This window comes from Dasypus novemcinctus, chromosome 11, assembly GCF_030445035.2.
Source record: "Dasypus novemcinctus isolate mDasNov1 chromosome 11, mDasNov1.1.hap2, whole genome shotgun sequence".
NCBI lineage: Eukaryota > Metazoa > Chordata > Mammalia > Cingulata > Dasypodidae > Dasypus > Dasypus novemcinctus.
Genome location: NC_080683.1, coordinates 8837056 through 8857344, shown reverse-complemented (window position 1 = coordinate 8857344; position 20289 = coordinate 8837056). Strand labels below are relative to the sequence as shown.

Here is a 20289-nt window from a genome sequence, read left to right as displayed (position 1 = left end):
CACCCAGCAGGTGCTCACTAAATACTGTGTGGAATGAATGCCTGACATCTTCAACAAATACTTTTTGATCCCCGTCTACACCCGGCATGGGGGCTGAGGTGGGGGTAGACATTGAAAGCTGGGTTTTTGTACCGCCCAGGAGAAGAGGCGCACGGGCCTCTGGGCCTAGCTGCACCTTGCAGCCTGGGGACCGCCGCCTCTGCTCGTTGTCTCTGCTCCTTGTCTCTCATCCTCCTTCCCCCCCAGGACCGAGTCGGGCTGACCCCGTGCCATGCACAAATGGCACACACGTGTCCCAGGAATGTGCTTTTATATTTATCTTTGACTCTGACTGTATCTGATGTTCTGGGAAAATGACTTCTAACAGTCTCGACGCACCCGTCCTGGGCAGGCTGCCCAAGGCCCAACCTAGAAGGCGCAGTGTTTCCCGGGGCCAGCCTCGAGCCCTCGGCCTCCCGCCGCCCCTTTCTCCCGCCCCGAGGCGCGCGGGGCTCGGGCGCGCGGGGCGGCGCGCGCGGAGGTGGAGGCTCCAGCTCAGGGAAGCTTGGGCCGAGGGGCGGCGGGAGGGTTTCAGGAGACGCGTCCCCGGGCGCTTCTCAGCGCGGCCACCCCAGGGGCGCAGGGCGAGGCGGCGGCGGGGTGGGGGTGCCGCTAGCGCTCTGCCCGGGGGCGAGGGGCCGCGGGCTTCGCGCCCAGCCGCGCGGCTGTGCAGGGTGCACGGAAGCCGTGGCAGCTCGGGCCGCCCTCCCGGTCCGGTGGCAGAAGCTTCTAGACCCGGGGGCTGGCTCGGCAGTGTGGTCACGACGGGCCGGGGAGGGGGAGGGCGCTGACTAAGGTGGCAGGAGCCTCGGGCCAGTCGAGAGCGGAGTCCACGCGCCCAAAGGGTCCTCCTGGGAAATCGGGCGGCCCCGCTCGCCAGTGGGGTCGCCCCCCACACTGCTCCCCCAACAGGAGCCGTGAAGTCCGTTCTTGGACTGAAATCCGCTTCCCGGTGGCGCGCTCACGCGGTAGAGACCCCCTCCAAGACCCTGGGGGGGGGGGGGTCTCTTCCGCACACGACCCTCCCCAGCCCCTCCCGCACTGACCCTGCTCAAACAGGCGCCCCTTGGTTCGCCCAGCCCTCTCCCCCACTACCGAGGCCCCTGTCAGAGGGTGGGGGGTGGGCGCGGGGGAGACGCGCGGGGCCGGAACCATCTCTGGCTGTCACCCCCCACCCCCCCAGGCTCCCGGCATCTGGAGCCGCGTCCCCACGCCCGCCACGCGCGCACACACAGACTCACACCCGCGCGCAGACCCCGCCCGCGGCCCCGCCCCCAGCCCCTGCGGGGGGCCCCCTCCCGCGCGCGCGGACCCCGCAGGCATCCCGCCCCGGGTGGCGGGAGGCGGCGGCGGCTTCGGGCAGATTTGATTTTCCCGCAGCCGGGGCGCCCCGGAGCCGGAGCCGAGCGAGGAGGTGGCACCCGCAGCCGCCCTCCCGGCTCCCGCCGCCGCCCGCGCCGAGACCCAGCGAGAGGCGGCGCAGCTCGGGGCCCCGCGCCGCCCGCGCCCCGCCGCCGCCGCCGCCCGCGCCCCTCGCCGGGCGCCCTCACCCCCCGGTACCGCTCGCCGCCGCACGCCCCTCTTCCCACGCCCCTGGCCACCGCGCGCGCGCCGCGCCGGGCCCTCCCCGCGCCCCCTCCGCCCCGCCCCGCCGGGCCCCCAGCCCTCGGGACGGCGGGCCCCCTCTCGCCCGGCCCCCAGCCCCGCGGCGCGCCGCCCGCGCCCCCTCCTCCCGCCGCGGCCGCGCTCCCCCCCGCCCCTGCCTTCTCGCACTTCCCACGCCCCCTCGCCGCGCGCCTCTCTGCTCCCCGCGCCGCCCGGCCCCGGCTCGCGAGTTGGGGGAGAGCCTGGGGCGCCGGGGGGCTCCGGAGGAGGCGCCGATCGCGCGCGGATTGACGAATCTGGGGCGGGGGCCCGGTGGGCGATGGAGCAAGCCGAGGACATGGCGTCGCTGGGCGAGTTCGACTCCTTAGCGGGCAGCATCCCGGCCACCAAGGTGGAGATCACCGTGTCCTGCAGGTGAGCCGCCCGCGCCGGGCCCCGCCCCTGGCCTCGGAGCCCCGCCGGCCCCGCCGCTCCGGCGCTCGGCTCCGCGCCCCCCTCCCCTGGCGTCTTGCCTCCAGGACGCCCCCGCGCTGGACCGCCGAGAGTCCCTGCCCAGCCGCGCGGCCGCTGACGGCGGAGAGGGGACGCTAGGCTTGGGGTCACATCCCGGAAAGTTTACAGGACGGGCTGTTGCTTCGGGGAGCGGGGGACGCAGGAACTGGGGAGGCGGGGAGGGTCGCTCGCGGGGTCTCCGCACAGGCTGGCTCATCAGCCCCTTCGTCCATGGAGAAGTGAGTGCTGTGCCCGGGTCTCCCCAGGCGCGCCCAGCCTCGCCCTCCTGCGCCCCGCTTCCCGCTCTCCTCCCCCCTCCTTTGCCCCAGCACCCTCCACCTTCTCCCCCACCCACTCACTCCCCGGCCCCTCCACCCCAGGATTCGAATTTATTCCTTCGAGCCCCAAGACAAAACCAACTCTTGGAAAACGGTCAGATGGACTGGTCGGTATTGAGGGGCGGGTAATTAATAACCTAAAGCAGCACCAGAAACAACAGAAACTTGGGTCCAAAATTTTAAGCCCAAGGAGTGTGAAATTTTAGAGTCCGGCAGGGGGAGAGGGAGAGTATTTCTGTGGGCTACCACTCCCAAGTCCTCGGTCCTAGCAGACAGGCTTGGGGGTCACTTGTCCGTCTAGGAGCGTGGTCTCCCCCAGGCTCTCCCAGCCCAGGGAAAGGCTGCGCAGGCGGTGGGGGGTGGGATGGGGGTGGGATTCTTTTCCTAGCTGGCCCTTGGCTGCCCTAGGCTCTCCAGGGAGCCTGGCTGGGACCTCGAGGGGCATGGTGGCTCAGGCAGAGCCCACCCCGAGGTTCTCCCAAGAGAACTCCCCCTGCCCCAAATGACCGACAGCATTTCCGGGGCCCTGGCTGTGCCGTCTTCCAAATCACCCACCCCAGCCTCGTCCAGGCCACGCGTGGGTCAGACTTTCCATCCATCTTTGCGACTCCCCAACCCTGTCTTCCGAAGTGTGACACTGGGGGAGGTTTGGGCAGGGCCCAGAGGGGCTGGGCTAGGGCCCGAGAGAGGGAGGGAGGCAGGAGGACTTCTGAACACTTGGGGATCAGTGGGGGTGAGGTCAGGCATTGCTGCCCCCACCTGAGCCCCAGAGTCAGGCCCTCTGAGGGCTCGTGTGACAGCTCCTACGTGCGCCCCCGCCCTCCCCAGGTCCCACACAGGGCTGTCACAAGCACCTCCTAAGGCCATTTGCATCTTGCCCTTACTCTGCTGGGAGACTCCTGATGGCCCATTAGCTCCAGTCCCACCTCCTCAGCCATCCCCAGCTGCCACAGCCTGCCCTCCTTCTGCAGGCACATCCGTGCCTGAGCCTCCCTCGCCGGCTTCAGGCATGCCCCTCTTCTTCAGAGTTGCCTCCGAGCCTCCCAACAGCCCATTCCCCATCCAGATTTCACTCCTTCATCTCAGCCAGTTCATGCCCCCCCCCCATCCCGGAAAGCCTGGCCTCTTGCTCCCTCCTGAGGCACCTGGCTTGACCCACTAGGCCCCGAGGGACAGGGCTGCACCCACCCTGGGGCTGAGCCTCTTGAGCTCTGGTTGGTGTGGAGAGGCACCCTCTCCCCCGAGGCAGGGGTGTAAGCTGGGAGGCTCCACTCTGACTCAGACTCGGTGGCGAGGAGACAGAGCAGATGGCTCTGTGGCTTGAAATGGAGGCTCCGAACCACCGCATGGGGCAAATTTTGAACCTCAGTTTCCCCCACGTCACATGCAGAACAAGGAACAATGTGTGCTGGTGGAGCAACCCCTGTTCACGGACGTAATTCACACGCTTAGAGCAGAGCCTGGCCCGCAGGTAGCGTTGTTGGAAAAGTTAACTTGCAGCGCTAAGAGGACCGAAGCCCCTGCATACCTCTCCACATTTGCCTGGCAGCCAGTGGGTGCCCGTAGGTAGCTGCGACGACGATCACCCTAAGGCCGCCGTGCTCGGGCCCTCCGGTTAGGTCTCTGGAAGTGGAGTTGTCCGAAGGGATCAGATTTCTTGCCTAAGAGGGGCCTCGGGGAGCATGTGAATTCTGGGAATGTGGCACCGGGTAGCTCTTCCCTGTCTGGGGTCTGACGCAGACCCTGCTCCTGCTCCCCCAGAGTGAGGGGTTTTGGTGGGGAGGGGTGAGGAAGGAGCCACCTGGAATGAGGGGAGGAGGGAAACGGGCTGGGTGGGCCTGACATTGTAGATCTCTCTGCCTCGGCCAGGTGCAGCGCTCCAGGCTCTAGAACAGGAAGGAGGGGGAGGATGGGGCGGAAGGAATGATGTGCGGAGAGGCTTTCTCTAGCTCCGTCCTCCTTCCCTGGCCACCCCACGTCAGTGCTGGCCGGACCCCTGGAGAGCAGGCTGTGGCGTGACCCTGTCTGAGCATCCTCTGGGACACCTGCTGGTGGGCAGGGAACAGCAGGACGGAGAGGGGTTGTTGGAGGGAGGCCTCCGGGGGACTCCAGGATGGGCAGCTGGCTGGAAGGGGCCACTCTTTCCAGAAAGATCATGAGCTGCCCCCTCTGGCCCAGAAGCACCTGTTTTCCAGTTGCCTTTCCCTATTCCTTAGGAAGGTTCCTGCCACTCCCTGCAGCCCCGGCAGTTCCTTGCCCTGTATCTTCCTCAGAGGATCGTTCCAGATCTTTCCTAGTTCTATTAACTAAACTGCAGACCCAATCAAACTTACCTGTCCAGTGTCCTGGGCCCCAAGGACCCCACTGTTTTTCCGGTTTCTGATGCAGGGATACTGGCCAGTGTGCTGGTTAGAAAAAGTGATTTACTTTATTTTTTTTTACCAACAGGAAACCTTTGCACTAGGGCAGGGACCTCCTGGAGAAGCAGTGCCCTGGTCTGAGAGCCCACTTCCACAGGGTGGGGTGCCCAAGACCCATAGGGAAGGGCGGGGGAGAGGGGAGGGCGCCCAGGGGCAGGCTGGACCCTCTCCAGCACTGCCCGCTCCCCGCCAGCTGCGATGGGGCTCTGGGCGGCTCTAGCCTCTGCCCGGAAAACGCCATTTTCCGCTGCCCTTTCGGCTGGGCATTTTGCTGCCCTGGGCCTCTTAGAAGGGGTGTGAGACAGTGGCTCCGAGCAGCAGCCAGAGGGTGGTGCTGGAGAGGGAGGGGCCTGGGGGCAGCGTGGCGGCTGTCAAAGCCAGGGAGAGGATAAAGAGGCCCATTGAAGATGGCAAAGCAGTCACAGTTTAGTGGCGCAGGGAGGGGGATGGCAGTGTAATAAAAGCGACTGTTTTTAAAAATTCTTATTTTTAGAAGGCACCAAGGATTGAACCTGGGACCTCGTATATGGAAAGCACACGCTTAACCAACTGAGCTGCTTCCGCTCCCCCAGCGGCAGTTGCTGGGTGCTTCCTGTAGCTAGGCAGCTTTACAGCCGCGTATCAGGCTGAACCGTATGAAATTGCCTATATTCGACCGTTTTTGACCTTTTACGAAAATAGCAATTTTTGATGGTGCAACCTAAAATTATCATATTAGTTTCCAATTGCTGCCTAACAAATCATCACAAACCTGGCGGCTTCAAACAACCCCCATTTATTACCCCGCGGTCTCTGGACACGGGAAGCCCGGGTGGGCGGGCGAAGGTGTCCGCTCAGGGTCTCACCCAGCTGAAGGCCAGGAGCTGCCGGGGCTGCCGGGCCATGCCTGTGAGGCAGGAGCCGGCCACGCTCGTGCGGTGCTTGCCAGAACTCAGGCGCTTGAGGCCAGGTGCGGGGGTCCGGGCTCCTTGCTGGCTGGTGGCCGGGGTTGCTCTCGGCTCCCAGAGGCCACCCTCGGGTCCGAGGCACGTGGCCCTCTCCCGACTTGCCAGGGTACTTCTTCAAAGCCGGGGTCTCTTCCCCGTCTGCTGGGGAAGAGATCCCGTACAGAGGAGCAGAGGTCACCTAATCTCAGGCACGCGGAGCCGGGCGCCTCGGCCATGTAATGTAACCTAACAGCCACGATCCCACCCGCACACCAGGGGAGGGGGTGATGCGGGATGCGCACCCGGAGGGTGGGGCTTGGGAGCCCTCGGAGAGTTGTGCCTACCGCAAATACCTTTTTTTTTTTTAAGATTTACTTTATTATCTCTCCCCACCCCCTCTCAGTTTGCACTTGCTGTGTCTGCTCATCTTGTCTCTTTGGGAGGCCCTGGGAACTGAACTCAGGATCTCCGATGGGGGAGGGAGGCACCTGATCACTTGAGCCACTTCTGTTCCCTGCTTTGTTGTGTCTTTTTTTAAAGATTTATTTTTATTTATTCCCTCCCCCCATCTGCTCTCTGTGTCCATTTGCTGTGTGTTCTTCTGTGTCCACTTGCACCCTCGGCAGCAGCTGGAAATGGCATCTCTTTTTTGTTGTGTCATCTTGCTCTGTCAGCTCTCTGTGTGTGCGGTGCCACTCCTGGGTGGGCTGCGCTTTTTTCACATGGGGCAGCTCTCCTTGCAGGGTACACTCCTTGCGCTTGGGGCTCCCCTACACAGAGGCACCCCTGCTTGGCACAGCACTCCTTGCGTGCAGTAGCTCTGCGTGTGGGCCAGCTCACCATATAGGTCAGGAGGCCCTGGGTCTCGAACCCTGGACCCTCCCATATGGTAGGTGGTACTCTACCAGTTGAGCCATGTCTGCTTCCCTATTGTATCTTTCATTATCTTTTTCTTCTTGTCTCTTGTTATGTCATCTTGTTGCATCAGTGTGCTGCACCTGCCCGTTGTGCCAGCTCGCTGTCTTCTCTAGGAGGTACCAAGAACCAAACCAGGGACCTCCCATGTGATAGGCGGGAGCCCAACCACCTGAGCCACATCCAGTCATCCACAATTACCTTTTTAACCTCACAACAAGGTGGATATTAGTATTTTTCCTTTTGCTGATTAGGAAATCAAGGCTCAGAAGGTTTAAGGGTCATGCCCTAGGTTACACAGCCAGTACGTTTTGGAGGGGGAATCCAAATTCAGTTTCCTCAGACTTCAAAGCCTCGAGGACTTCTTGAGGTTGACAGCCAGGGTCTCCATGGGGATCGCGGCAGGGGCCTCGGCGCCAACCATGGCGGGCGTGACCGAGAAATAGGTGCCCTCTCCATGGGGCTGGGAGAGGCTGTCCCTGCTCAAGGGTGCTCCTGGTTCTGGGAGGTGACCCAGAGCCGGAGAGATCCCGGGAGCAGAGACCAGATTCCCCGGAATCCAGGGGGCGTGGGGAGCCTCCGTCCGCCCTCTGCCCCAGCCTGCAGTCTTTACTCAGAACCTGTGGCTGTCACCGGAGGTGACCCCGCGTGGAAGGAGGGGGTCGGGAGGGCGAGGGGAAGGCTCTGCGCACGGAGGAGTGGGATTCACTTAGAAATAGCTCAGCCGCCAGTACCAGGAAGGCTGGCGGTTGGTGGTTTAAACCCACAGACACTGATTTTTCTCAGATCACAATGGGTCTGGAGGTAGGTAAGCCCAGGGCTGGTTTATCAGCTCACTTGGAAGGTTCTTGGCCTTCTTTCCCCTTCGCCTTCTTCCAAACGGTGGCCTCGTTGTCAGAAGCTGGCTCAGTGTGCTCCAGGAGCCACAGCCACGTTCAGGGACAGGAAACAGGAGGCAGGGCCAAAGGCCTTCTCTTAGCAAGGCTCTTTTTTTCCTTTTCTTTTCTGGAAAGCACAATCCCTTCCAAACTCTTCCAGCAGACTTTCCCTTCTAGTCCGATGGCTGAAGTTGTGTCTCATGTCCCACCTGCAGACCGGGGCCGGGTCCTCCCTCTCCTGACTTCAGGGGCTCCCGGTGAGATAGCTGAACCGATGTGGGCTCCTGTTAACAGGAAGAGAGCGAGGATGCTTCCTGGGTGGGCAGCCCTGCATCTGCCGCGGGGACTTTCCAGAAGGCCCCGGGGGTTAACTGAGCTAGCTGGGGTTGGAAGGGGCTAGGGTTTGGCATCTCTGAGAACTGGCTCTTCAGATTTCCTTGCAGTCAGGGGACAGCCAACTTTAGGTGACTGGGGATAGATTCTCCACGTGTAGCTCAGCTGGACCCCTGTCTGCCTCTCCCTGCCGGTTTCCCAGGAAACACAAGGAGGCCTCGCACTTGGTGTGATTTCAGAGTGCTGGACGGTGCCGCTGTCCCCTAACCACACTGACGATCTTGGGTGGAGGGCTGACAGCGCAGTTCCTGGCTTACCTTCCCCAAGACTTGGCCAGGTCATTTAACTTCTCCAAGTCTCAGTCTCCCAACCTTAAAATGCCGGAAAACACCGGTCCTGTCCACATCGTCTGGGATTGTTACGAAGACAAAAGAGATGATGTCTGTGGAGTTCTTGGTAAACTGAAATGCAGTTAAGTAAGCTTAATAGTGCTGACAGTGGTAATACTACCAGGTCCCAAACACGGCTAACACGTGCATTCATCTGCTAATTGATACGGATCTTCACGTGCTGTTGAGTCTTTTCTGTGCCAGGCTGAGAACCGAAGGATGAGAAAGCTTGCTAAGGGGGGGTCGGAAGAAAGGGTAATGCAGGTAGGGAGAAGAGCAGGTGTAGGTGTCTGGCAGGAAAGACCCTGGTAGGCTGGTAGAACTGCAGGGCCCAGCGTGGCTGGAGCAGTGATCTGTGGGAGGAAGGGAAGAGAATGAGGTGGTTTTAGTTTCCTGGCTGCTAAAGCAGGTCCCATGCAATGGTTTGGCTTAACCACGTGGAATTTATTTGCCCTCAGTTTTGAGTCTAGAAGTCGCAAATCACAGCGTCATCAAGGTGAGGCCTTCTCCCAGAGGACGGTGGCGTTGTGGGGCTGTCTTCCGGTGATCCTGGGTCCTGGGCTTTCCTGTCGCATGGCAATGCCACGGCGGCCCCTGCTGGCTGCTCTTTCCCGTTGGCTTCCAGCTTCTGGCTGGTCTCTCTCGCTTGCGCTCTCTGTCTCTGGGACCTTCCCTCTAAGGCTGTTAGGTAATAAGATTAAGGCTCATCCTGATTCAGCGGGGGCCACGCTTAAATGAAGTAACCTCATCAAAAGGTCCTGTTGACAGGAGTTCCCACTCACCCGAGTGGTTACGTTTTGGAACATGTTTTTCTGGGGTACATAGCTCTAAACCACTACAATGTCAGAGAGGAAATGAGGGGTTCCCACGATGGCCCCGTGGCCTGCGCTAAGGAGTTTGGTTTGTTATTCCAGGAGCAGTTGGTGAAGAGTGGGGAGGAGGCACTTAAACGGGAGCGACGGATGTGATTGACCTTTTCCATTTTTTCCCTAGTTACTATGAATAGAACGGCTGGGGGGCGGGGGGCGGGGGAGAATTGGAGCACATTGCTTGGCAGGAGCCACTGCAGCGTCCAGGCGAGAAGGTGGTAGCAGGGGCAGAGTGGGCAGATCCAGGGTGTGTTTTTGAAGTGGAAATCTTTTGTATTTGTTGATGGATGGGACAGGCGGGGGTGGGGCGTAATGGAAACAGGAATCCAGAATGCACTTTGTGTTTCGGTTTTAAGCAATTGGCTTCATCAACCCCTAAGACAGTTAGTCACGTGACCCCGTGCACAGATGAGAACCCTGAGGTTAAGCAGCTTGTTCCGGGTCATGGAATTCCTGTGTGCCCAGTGGGGGATTCCAGCTTGGAGGCATCTGAGGCCAGAGCGCAGGCTTTCTTCCCTTGGCCACTGGAGGGACAATTATTACAATCATTAATATAATAAAAATGCAAATAGCCCCAGGAAGGAGAGGTCTTTAAGCCATGTGAAAATTGCTTTTTAGACCTTGGCGAGCGTGCTTGGCAGGGAGACAGTGCGTGCGGACAAGGAACAGGATCTGAAAGGGGAGATGGGCGCGTGCCAAGGCCCCTCTCCTTCCCAGCTCCCTCCCTGCCTTTCCTCGGATAACTTGTGCCTGTCAGGACCGGGAGCAGGTCCTGAGAAGAACCCACCAGTTCTTCTGTTCTGTCGGGAGCAGCCCGGGAGCAGTGTTGATGAGACTGGGAGCAGGAAGCTGGGGACGGGGGCAGGGGTGTCGACGGGGATGTGGGGAGCACTGCCGGCCCACGCTGGGGCTCTGGACACCTGGTTTTGGTAATGCAACTGCTCCCCCTGGCACCTCTGAATGAGTTCAGGCTTCAGAGTTCAAATCTCAGTGTGCGGGAGCAGATGTGGCTCAAGCAGTTGAGCTCCTGCCTCCCACACGGACAGACCTGGGTTTGGTTCCTGGTGCCTCCTAAGAACAAAAACGAGCAACAAGCAAACAAATGAAAAACCCAACTCAGGGGAACCGATGCAGCTCAATGGTTAAATAACGTTCCCACTTAGGGGTCCTGGGCCCCAGTACCTAAAAAAAAAAATTTTTTTCAGTATACCCCTTGACTAGGCACACCACTTCACCCCTCTCAGCCTCAGCTGCCTTTCTTGTAAAATGGGGGTGAGCTCTTAGCTCCTGGCATTGATTTGTGGGGTAAATAGTGCGTTGCGGGTTAAGTCCCTGGAGAACGGCTTGGCTCGCATTAGATTCTTAATTAATGTCGTCCTCCCCCCACGTTTGCCTGCATCTGGGGGCTTAGCCAGATGTTTGGTGTTGAGGTGCTCCATAAAGAAATGGGAAGTGGCTGGCGGACCCCTCAGGCCCCAGGGTTTCTGTGGGTCCCCTCAGGATCCCATTTCCACCTGGCACTGGCTGGCCTGTCCCGGCCTGGAAGGCTGCAGCCAGGGTGGCTGTGGGGACGCGGCCGTGTGGGCGCTCGAGGTCCTGCTCCGGCCGGGCATTAGCGAGCAGGAAGAAAGAGTGCAGGGTACCCCAAGCCCAGGAGTTTAAGAGCCACAGGCCTTTACTGAGCACCTACTGCATGCCGGGCACTGAATTGCAGCTTACTGTGTGCCAGACACCGTTTTAACTGCTTTGCAAGTATTAACTCTCTTCTCAGAAAACCCCTGGGAAGGAGGGACTACTATTCCCCCCACTTTACAGATGGAAATAGAGGGGTGCTGAGGCACGGAGAGGTTAAGTGACTTGGCCCAGCAGGTTGTAAAGGGCAGAGCTGGGCTTGGGGCCCGGCGGTGGGGCTCTCAGCCTGGGCCCCCCACCCCTCCCTGCTCCTTCCCCAGGGCATGGAGGGTGCCTTGGGCTGGTGTTGGGAAGAAGAGGAACCATCTTATCTTAGCCTTTTTGGCCTCATGAACCTCTCTGGTAATCTGATAAAAGCGCTCTGAAAGAATACGTCCATTATGCACCTATGTTTCACATTCTGCTTAGTTTCAGGGGTTCCATAGACCCCGCTAAGGACGCCTGGTCCAGGAAGGTGGGTGAGTGCTCTCGTCGTGTTTCCTTCTGTGCCGCCAAGGGAGGCACGAGGGAAGAAGCCTGCAGCCAGGGAGAGGTGCCCAGCTCACCTGGGCGGCATTTATGCGCTTTGATTAGGTAGAGCCGGGGATGCATGATGGCCTGTTACACCCAGTGTCTCAGCTCCTCAAGGACAAGTGTGCCTCCTTCAGACTGGGGCTCCTGGGGCAGGGCTGTGTCTCCCCCCTCAGACTGGGGCTCCTGGGGCAGGGCTGTGTCTCCCCCCTCAGACTGGGGCTCCTGGGGCAGGGCTGTGTCTCCCCCCTCAGACTGGGGCTCCTGGGCAGGGCTATGTCTCCTCAGACTGGGGCTCCTGGCGCAGGGCTGTGTCTCCCCCCTCAGGCTGGGGCTCCTGGGGCAGGGCTGTGTCTCCCCCCTCAGGCTGGGGCTCCTGGGGCAGGGCTGTGTCTCCCCCCTCAGACTGGGGCTCCTGGGGCAGGGCTGTGTCTCCCCCCTCAGGCTGGGGCTCCTGGGGCAGGGCTGTGTCTCCCCCCTCAGGCTGGGGCTCCTGGGGCAGGGCTGTGTCTCCCCCCTCAGACTGGGGCTCCTGGGGCAGGGCTGTGTCTCCCCCCTCAGGCTGGGGCTCCTGGGGCAGGGCTGTGTCTCCCCCCTCAGACTGGGGCTCCTGGGGCAGGGCTGTGTCTCCTCAGACTCGGAGAACCCCAGTCTCTTACCCACGCCCCTCTTCTAAGGTCCTTTAGCGTCAGCTGGGGGCTCTCATTTCAGCCTTTCCAGTGCTTTCTCTCTCTGCCGAGGCCTCTGCAACCTCTAGCCTTTCTGCCCAGTGGTCGGTCATATTTTCGCTGCCGTTGAGTTGGAAATGACTACTTGGGGGAAAGCAGGGAGCAGAGGAGAGGAGCCCTCAGCTTTGCTTCCCCGGCCTTGATTTACGGAACAAAAGCAGCGCAGCTCCTGGCTGCCATGTGGACAGCTGAAGGGTTTTATGCTCTCTTGGGGACTTTTTTGCCTGTTGGATGAAAATTTCTCTTTGTGTTCTCCAGAGACAGAAGAGGAGAAAAAGCGCTTATGGTCTGGTTTGTGCCCTCGTGGCTCAGGCTCTGCTTCGGGGCAGAAGCCCTGGTTTCAGCTTCTTACTGGCTGTGTGTCTAGGGGCAGTGGCTCAGGGTCTCTGATCCTCCATGGTCTCAGAGGTTCCCCGGTGGCCGTGCTTTGCCTTCAAGTGCTGCTCATGTGCGCTGCTGCCCTCCACTTCCTGCTGGGGGAAGGGAGGCTGGGCGGAGGGCATGGGGACTGTCATGGGAAACACAGCGAGGGGGCAGAATTTGTTTAAGTATAGCCTCTGGGGCCTGCCCCAGTCCAACAAAGCCAGACTTTGGGAGCAGGGCCCAGGGGTCTGCCTCCCCAGCGTGAGACCCCCTGCTCCCGGGGTTAAGCAGCACCCCAAGGCCCAGAGCGGAGGTGCAGCAGGCCCCGAGGCTTCTTCGCCTCTAGGACAGGCAACTGGGTGAGGGACGGATGGGGGCGAGTGTGGCCCGGAGGTGGGTGCAGGGGCCTGGCCCAGGGCGGAGGTGGGGGAATGGCAGGCAGAGGCTGGGGCGAGCCACCGGGGGGAGTCAACCTTTTCCGAGCGGGGCGCTAGCAGTGTGTGTTGGGGCTGGACTTCCTGGGCCCAGCCAGAGTGAAGGCGCCTTGTGCTGCCCCTACCCCTCCCTTGTCCCCAGGGGGGCATGAGCATTGCCCAGGAGAGTGACCGCCCTGCTCGGCTCCAGGCCGGGTGCTGATGGCTAGCCCGCCCGGGGAGCCTGGCTCTGTCCCAGGTGCTCCACGATCTAGTCCCCACAGCAGTCCGAGGCGGAGCTCTTTTTAGACCACTTTACGTATAAGGGAAACTGAGGCACAAGGAAGCCAAGCCACCCGTCCCGGATGCAAACCCTGCTTGTCTGCTGCAGGCGCCGTGCGCGCAGCCATTCCGCTCTGCAGCTAGAGGAAGTATGGACCTTCCTTCATTATCCTGTGGGTCTGGGCCCTGCTCGGAGTGGCCCTGGCTCGCGGCAGAGGCGAGGTTTGCGCTGGAGGGCTGCGCGGCCAGCGGGTCAGGGAGGGGCATGCACAGTCTTTGGAGCCCAGGGTGTGCTGAGGTCCAGAATGCAGCCCTACAAGCCAGTGTGCAAGCTGCAGGCCCGAGCCAGGAGGGGCTCTTGGCTGGTGTCCCAGGAAGGTAAATAATTCGAGAAGGAAGGATTGGGACAGGGGCAGGGGTTGCCAGGACAGGGTGAGCCACAATCCAGGGCTCAGTGTGCACATGGCCGGGCGGCTGGGCTGGATTTCTTACCGCTGTGTGTCTCTGGCCTGGCGGGACGGGCAGTGGGCAGGGCCAAGAAAAGCCGCCTTTTGCTTCATTTCGAAGGTAAGACTCCAACACGCACATGCACACACACATGCGTACACACGCACACACACGCATGCACAGACGCCTAGGCCGAAATCCGAGGTCTTGCTCTCTCTCTAGCCAAGACATGACCACACCTGCGTTCCAGACCCACACTTGGAGGACACCCAGAACTTGCAGTGTCCACCGTTCCCTCCCTGCTCCTCGCTTTCCGGACTTACAAAGGTGACCTCTGAGGTCCCTTCCGGCTTGCGCATTCTAGGATTTTATGTAATTACAGAATTTCATCATGGAATTCAGAGATAAGCCCCAGTCCTCGCTTCAGCAGAGATGCCTTCCAACACCCTGCCCTCCTCAGTGCTCTCCCGTTTCTCAGGCCCCGCCGCTGTAGAGTCATCTCTGGAGCGGACGCTTTTTGTCCTTGGTTTAAATCAAGACAGAGACCCCTGCCTCCAAGTCTGGCGCACTTCAGGAGAGGGTCGGGCCAGCCATGAAAAAGAATACAACAGTGAGCCTTGTGTCGTAGCCCCGGCTGCCTCCTTTCCAGAGTATGTCACGTATCGTTTCATCTGAGACTCACCACGGTGGGCTCGGAGCTTCATCAGACGGTTTCCAAAGTGAAGCTGGCTGGGAGCAGGTCTGGGGGAGGGCTGGGTGGAGGTCCAGCAGCGGTGCTGTCACGAGGAGCGGGGGCCGGGGAGGCCGGCTGGGGGTGGTGGCCTTTGGGGGAGCTCTCCAGGGGACATCGCCAGGGATCTGCTCGGGACACTGCAGCTGGGGCGATTGCTGGCCATGGGCTGAGGAGGCCGTGGGTTGGCAGCAAGTTGCTACTGCATCTGTCTGTCCATCGGTCCGCCTCAAAGAGAGGGAGCACGGGCAGTGGGTTGACTGTGGGGTCAGGTCGTCCAGACAGGCTGTAACTGCTGGAGGCTTCAGTGGCTCAGAGAAACGCCTCCTTCTAGACCTTTCTGACTACCACTGCTAGCTGTGGAGCACGGCCCCCTGCCCTTCTCCAGACCTCTGTCTCCCCCCTCAAGGAGAAGGTGGAACAGATGATCCTGAGGGCCCCATCCAGCCCTCATATTTGGAGTCAGCATCTGGATGCAACCTAGAGCAGGTCCATTGCTTCTCTTCCCCGGAAAAAGGGGGGCAAGGTGGCCGGGGTCCCTTGGGGGGTTCTGAGAGCAGAGAAGGAAGGCGATAGGCCCCTGGGGACACCTGGGAGGGAGGCGGGGGAGGCTGAGATGGCTGGCACGGGTTAATGAGCAGGTCCCGGGGGGCCGGGGCCTCAGGAGAAGCCCTCCAGATTGTCCCAAGCAGGAAGGGGCAAGCTGGGTCGTCATCACCAGCACTTGCCCGTCGCTGGCCCCCGGCTGCCCCGGCGAGTGTAAACTTCCGGTCCTTGCAGCCTGGCCCTCCAGAGGACGCTCTAGGGGGAGACGCAGATGCCCAAGGAGGCTGCGACCCAGGAGCTGTGAGGGCTGAGGAGCCACGGGCACCGGCAGCCTTCAGGGTTGGGGGAAAGTCCCTTCCCAGCCAGAGGCCACGTTTCCACCGGGCGTTCTGCCTCTCAACAGCAGCAGGTCGCCGTGGAATGAGGGACTCGGGAGGCCTTGGCTCGGTCTCCCCCAGCCTCAGCGGCCGCATCTGTAAAATGGGTCCAGACCTACCCAGGCCTGCCGCGCTGGGCGGCGTGCGAGCTGGGAGCTAATCCGTCACCGGGGATCAGTGATGGGTGGGAGGGGGTTAGCAAGCAGTCAGAGCCCTCCTGGCCCCAAATGTGCCAGGCTGCGGTGCGTTGGGGTCTGTCGGGGCCACTTGTCCGCTCAGACCTTGTCCACAGAAGGACCTTATTTGAACGTGTGTGCACCCCCTGGGTGGTAAAGTTCATGAATTGTCACCACGGATGAGGAGTCCCAGTCAGCCAGCTGTTAGAGAGTCCTGAGCCAAGGGGACGCTGGGCGGAGAAGTCTGCGCTTCTGAAAAAAAAAATTTTAATATCCCGATTATGGCTAAGAGAAGAATTTCTGAACTCTTGGACAGATCGGGGCTTGGCGGGAGAGTGGGGGGGCCGTGGGACCGGGAGGCCTGTGTGGCGCTGGTGTGGGGTTGTGGGGTGGGAGGGCGCAGCCTGGAGAACTTTCGGGACCCCCGTGAGGACAGCTTCCTGACGGCTTGGAAGGGGCCGCCGCGCCGCCCTGCCCGTGCGAGGCCGGGCCAGAGGCAGCCTCCGGGCGCCACAGCCGGCAGCGCCTGCTCACTCCTCTCTCCTCCTCCCGCAGGAACCTCCTGGACAAAGACATGTTCTCCAAGTCCGACCCACGTAAGTCCCGCTCGGCCCGGGACGGCGTCTTGCGCCTGGAGCCGCGGCCAGCGCCGGCCTTTGCTGGGCGCGTTCCAAGGGCCTAGAGGCGGTTCCCTGATCCTGCCCGGAGGAAGAGCTGGGGGGCCCTTCCGAGCCCCGGTTCTTGTGAAGCCCCTGCATGACTCGGTGGGTGGGGTGGTCAAGGTGTCTGGAGCCAGAGGGTCTCAGCCCCAAGGAGCCCCGATGGGCTGTGGACTGGTGGTGTGAGCACTGATTTTGGAGTCTGCAGCAGGCACGTGTGTGACCTTAGGTCAGTAGCCTCCTCTCAGCCTCAGTTTCCCCGTCAGAAAAGGGCTGATGGTAATAATAGGCCATGTTTAGCTCATGAGGCTGCTTTGGTCTCGGAAGGGACAGGGCTGGTTTTAGATGCCCTCCCTGCCACCCCCGGGCCATCTGTCCCCATCACGCCCACCTGTCTACCTGCCTCACACGTCAGACCCTTGCTCCTGCCTGCATTCAGGTGACCCACTCCCGGGGGGGTGTCCCTTCCAGACACGCCTGTGCTCTGGACCCCTTTGCTAAACTGATCCCTGTGAATTAACTGGTACATCTAGAACCCTCCCAGCCCACGCTTGGGAACCAGGCTCTGAGACCACCCACCCGGAGCCCTGCCCCTCAGGACACGTTCCCTCCACGACCCCACAGTCCTCCTGGGCTGGAGTCTCCTGGGGCGCCCACTCACCCAGCACCCTCCTCATCCGGGGTCCCACCTTCCTCTCAGCCTGTGGCGTTAACCCTTTGTTCTCCTCTCCCCACAGTGTGTGTCATGTATACTCAAGGAATGGAGAACAAGCAGTGGCGGGAGGTAGGTACAGCGCCTTTCCCACGCGGGAAACACCCTCCTCCCCTGATTGTCTGTCTGTCCTTCTCTAACTCCGGAGGGTTCCCCCCGATGTATTGCTAACTATAGCCTCTAAGCCCCCACCTTCCCCCAAGCTAGCGAGTGGACAAAGGGTCCCTGCTGTTGCAGGAAGAGACAGAGAAAGAGGAGGTGGTCCCTGGAGGTAGGGCCCCAGCTCTGAGAGGGGAGACTCGGTGCTGTCCTGAGGCAGAGACTGGGAGAGCCCCGGCCCTCGGGGATCTTGTCTGATGGCTGCAGGCATGGGTACAGCACCTCGCAGCCATGGCGTCAGCCATGCAGGAGTTCCACAAGTGTCTCCTGGTTGGTGACACTTGTCCTGCCCAGGATTTCTTTTTTTTTGTACTAGATACATATAATTTTTTTTTAAATCATACAACATGTTACATAATATATTTGGTTCACAGTAACACAATCATACAGTATTTGTCCTTTTGTGTGTGGCTTGCTTCGCTCAACGTAACATCCTCATCTGTGTTGTCACATATTTTATGACTTCATTTCTTTTACCTGCTGCATAATATTCCATTGTGTGCATGCACCACAGTTTGTTATTCCATTCATCAGTTGATGGACACCTGTGTTGTTTCCAATTTGGGGGGATCATGAATAATGCTGCTGTGAACATCAGTGTGCAAATGTCTGTTTGTGTCACTGCTCTCAGGTTTTCTGGGTATATACCCAGTAGTGGTATTGCAGGGTCACATGGCAAGTCTATGTTCAGCTGTTTAGGAACTGCCAAACAGTGGCTGTACCATTCTGCATTCCCACCAACAGTGAATAAATGTTCCTATCTCTCCACATTCTCTCCAACACTTGCAGTTCTCTGTCTCTTTAATAGTGGCCATTGTGACAGGTGTGAAATGATATCTCATTGTAGTTTTGTTTTTTTTTTAAAGATTTAATTTATTTAGTCCCCCACCCCGCCCCCCGTTGTCTGTTCTCTGTGTCTATTTGCTGCGTCTTGTTTCTTTGTCCGCTTCTGTTGTCATCAGCGGCACGGGAAGTGTGGGCGGCGCCATTCCTGGGCAGGCTGCACTTTCTTTCGCGCTGGGTGGCTCTCCTTACGGGGCGCACTCCTTGCGCGGGGGGCTCCCCTATGCGGGGGACACCCCTGCGTGGCAGGGCACTCCTTGCGCGCATCAGCACTGCGCATGGGCCAGCTCCACACGGGTCAAGGAGGCCTGGGGTTTGAACCGTGGACCTCCCATGTGGGAGACGGGCGCTCAACCACTGGGCCAAGTCCGCGTCCATCATTGTAGTTTTGATTTGCATTTCCCTAATCACAAGTGACATTGAGAGCATTTCTTCATGTGTTTTTTTTTTGCCATTTGTATTTCTTCTTTGGACAAACATCTGTTCAAGTCTTTTGCCCATTTTTTAATTGGGTCATTTTGGCTTTTTATTGTTGATTTATAACATCTTTTTATATATTCTTGATATTAAACTTATTAGACATGTGACTTCAAAATATTTTCTCCCATTGAGTCGGCTGCCTTCTCACCCTTCTGACAAAGTTCTTTGAGGTGCAGAAGTGTTTAATTTTGAGGAGGTCCCATTTATCTACTTTTCTTTTGTTGCTTGTGCTTTGGGTGTAAGGTCCAAGAAACCACTACCTACCACAAGATCTTGACAATGTTTCCTTACATTTTCTTCTAATAGTTTTATGGTCCTGGCTTTTATATTTGGGTCTTTGATCCACTTTGAGCTGATTCTTCTATAGGGAGTGAGATCGGGGTCCTCTTTCATTCTTTTGGTTGTGGATATCCAGTTCTCCCAGCACCATTTGTTGAAGAGACTGTTTTGTCCCAGTAATGTGGACTTGGTAGGTTTTGAAAAACCAGTTGGCAGGATAGGGTGAGGGTTCATTTCCCGTGATTTCTCACCGGCGTGAGCACAGCTTCAGTGAGGTGATTCCCCTGCTCGGAAGCCTCATCACGTCCCCCTGCTTCGCATCAGGTCCTTCGCCTTAGCCTGGTTTCCAAGCCTCTCTGCAACCCAGGAATCCCCTCTTGTCCAGCCTTGTCTATTCCAATACCTCTCTGCCCAGCCCCATTTTGCCTTCTGGTCCTTCTAAAGGACCACCCGTGCCCCCCTGCTCTTGGGCCCTGGTGCTTTTCTCCTCTGGCCTCTGCTCCTTTCACCCCCGCCTCTTCCAGTGCCTTCTCTGCCTGAACTCCTCCCCACCCTCCTGTTTCATATGCCTTCCCCCCAGGCCTTCCTGGTCGTGCAGATCTATTGGTTTATGGGCAGTTTCCCATGGTGCCTTGCACTGACCCTGGCCATCTTTGGTTTCTGGGGAGTTTCCCATGATGCCTTGCACTGATCCAGGCCATCTTTGGTTTATTTATGTATTTTTTTAAAAGATTTATTTATTTATTTATCCCCCCCCAACCCCAGTTGTCTGTTCTGTGTGTCTGTTTGCTGCGTCTTCTTTGTCCGCTTCTGTTGTTGTCAGTGGCACAGGAATCTGTGTTTCTTTTTGTTGTGTCATCTTGTTGTGTCAGCTCTCCGTGTGTGCGGCACCATTCCTGGGCAGCCTGCACTTTTTTTGCGCTGGGCGGCTCTCCTTACGGGGCGCACTCCTTGCGTGTGGGGCTCCCCTACGTGGGGGACACCCCTGCGTGGCACAGCACTCCTTGCACGCATCAGCACTGCGCATGGGCCAGCTCCACACGGGTCAGGGAGGCCCGGGGTTTGAACCGCAGACCTCCCATGTGGTAGATGGACGCCCTAACCACTGGGCCAAGTCCGCTTCCCCATCTTTGGTTTATGGGCAGTTTCCCATGGTGCCTTACACTGACCCATGCCATCCTTGGTTTCTGGGGAGTTTCCCATGATGCCTTGCACTGACCCAGGTCATCTTTGGTTTATGAGAAGTTTCCCATGGTGCCTTGCACTGACTCAGGCCATCCTGGGTTTCTGGGGAGTTTCCCATGATGCCTTGCACTGAGCCAGGCCAGACTCCCCGAGACTCCTAGATGCAGGACAGAGATGGTGGTTTGTCCTGCGAGGCGGCTGCCCCCGCCAGCCTGTAGTAATGCTTCTGGAGAGTGGAGACCCAGGCTCACTCATTTTTTGGTTCTTATTTGTGCTCAGCCACCAGTCAGGCCTTGGCTGGGTGAACGAGTGAGAGGAGTGTGCCCGCCCTTCCCCCACCCTGCCCCAGCCGCGCAGGAGGAGCTGTTCCGGCATAACCTCTGGAGGGGGTGCAAAGGAGGGGCAGCCCAAGCTGGGGAGGCCCTGCCCGAGAGGGAAGGGGCCCCTGTGAGGTGACCAGTGCCAGCCAGTCTGCTGTCGGCTCAGGCCACAGCATGGCTGCCG

General features: G+C 59.5%; 1 protein-coding gene across 1 annotated transcript in view; it reads left to right on the top strand.

Annotated features, from left to right (window-relative positions):
* Nucleotides 1–1848: 1848 nt before the first annotated feature.
* The window catches only part of CPNE5 (copine 5), an 89211-nt gene continuing 70770 nt past the window's right edge, over nucleotides 1849–20289 (top strand). Inside the window, exons 1-3 of the mRNA XM_058306653.2 lie at nucleotides 1849–2058; nucleotides 16024–16064; nucleotides 16865–16911. Of these exons, the coding sequence (XP_058162636.1) occupies nucleotides 1964–2058; nucleotides 16024–16064; nucleotides 16865–16911 (183 nt within the window). The 5' untranslated portion in view covers nucleotides 1849–1963. The remainder of the gene's footprint in view (nucleotides 2059–16023; nucleotides 16065–16864; nucleotides 16912–20289) is intronic.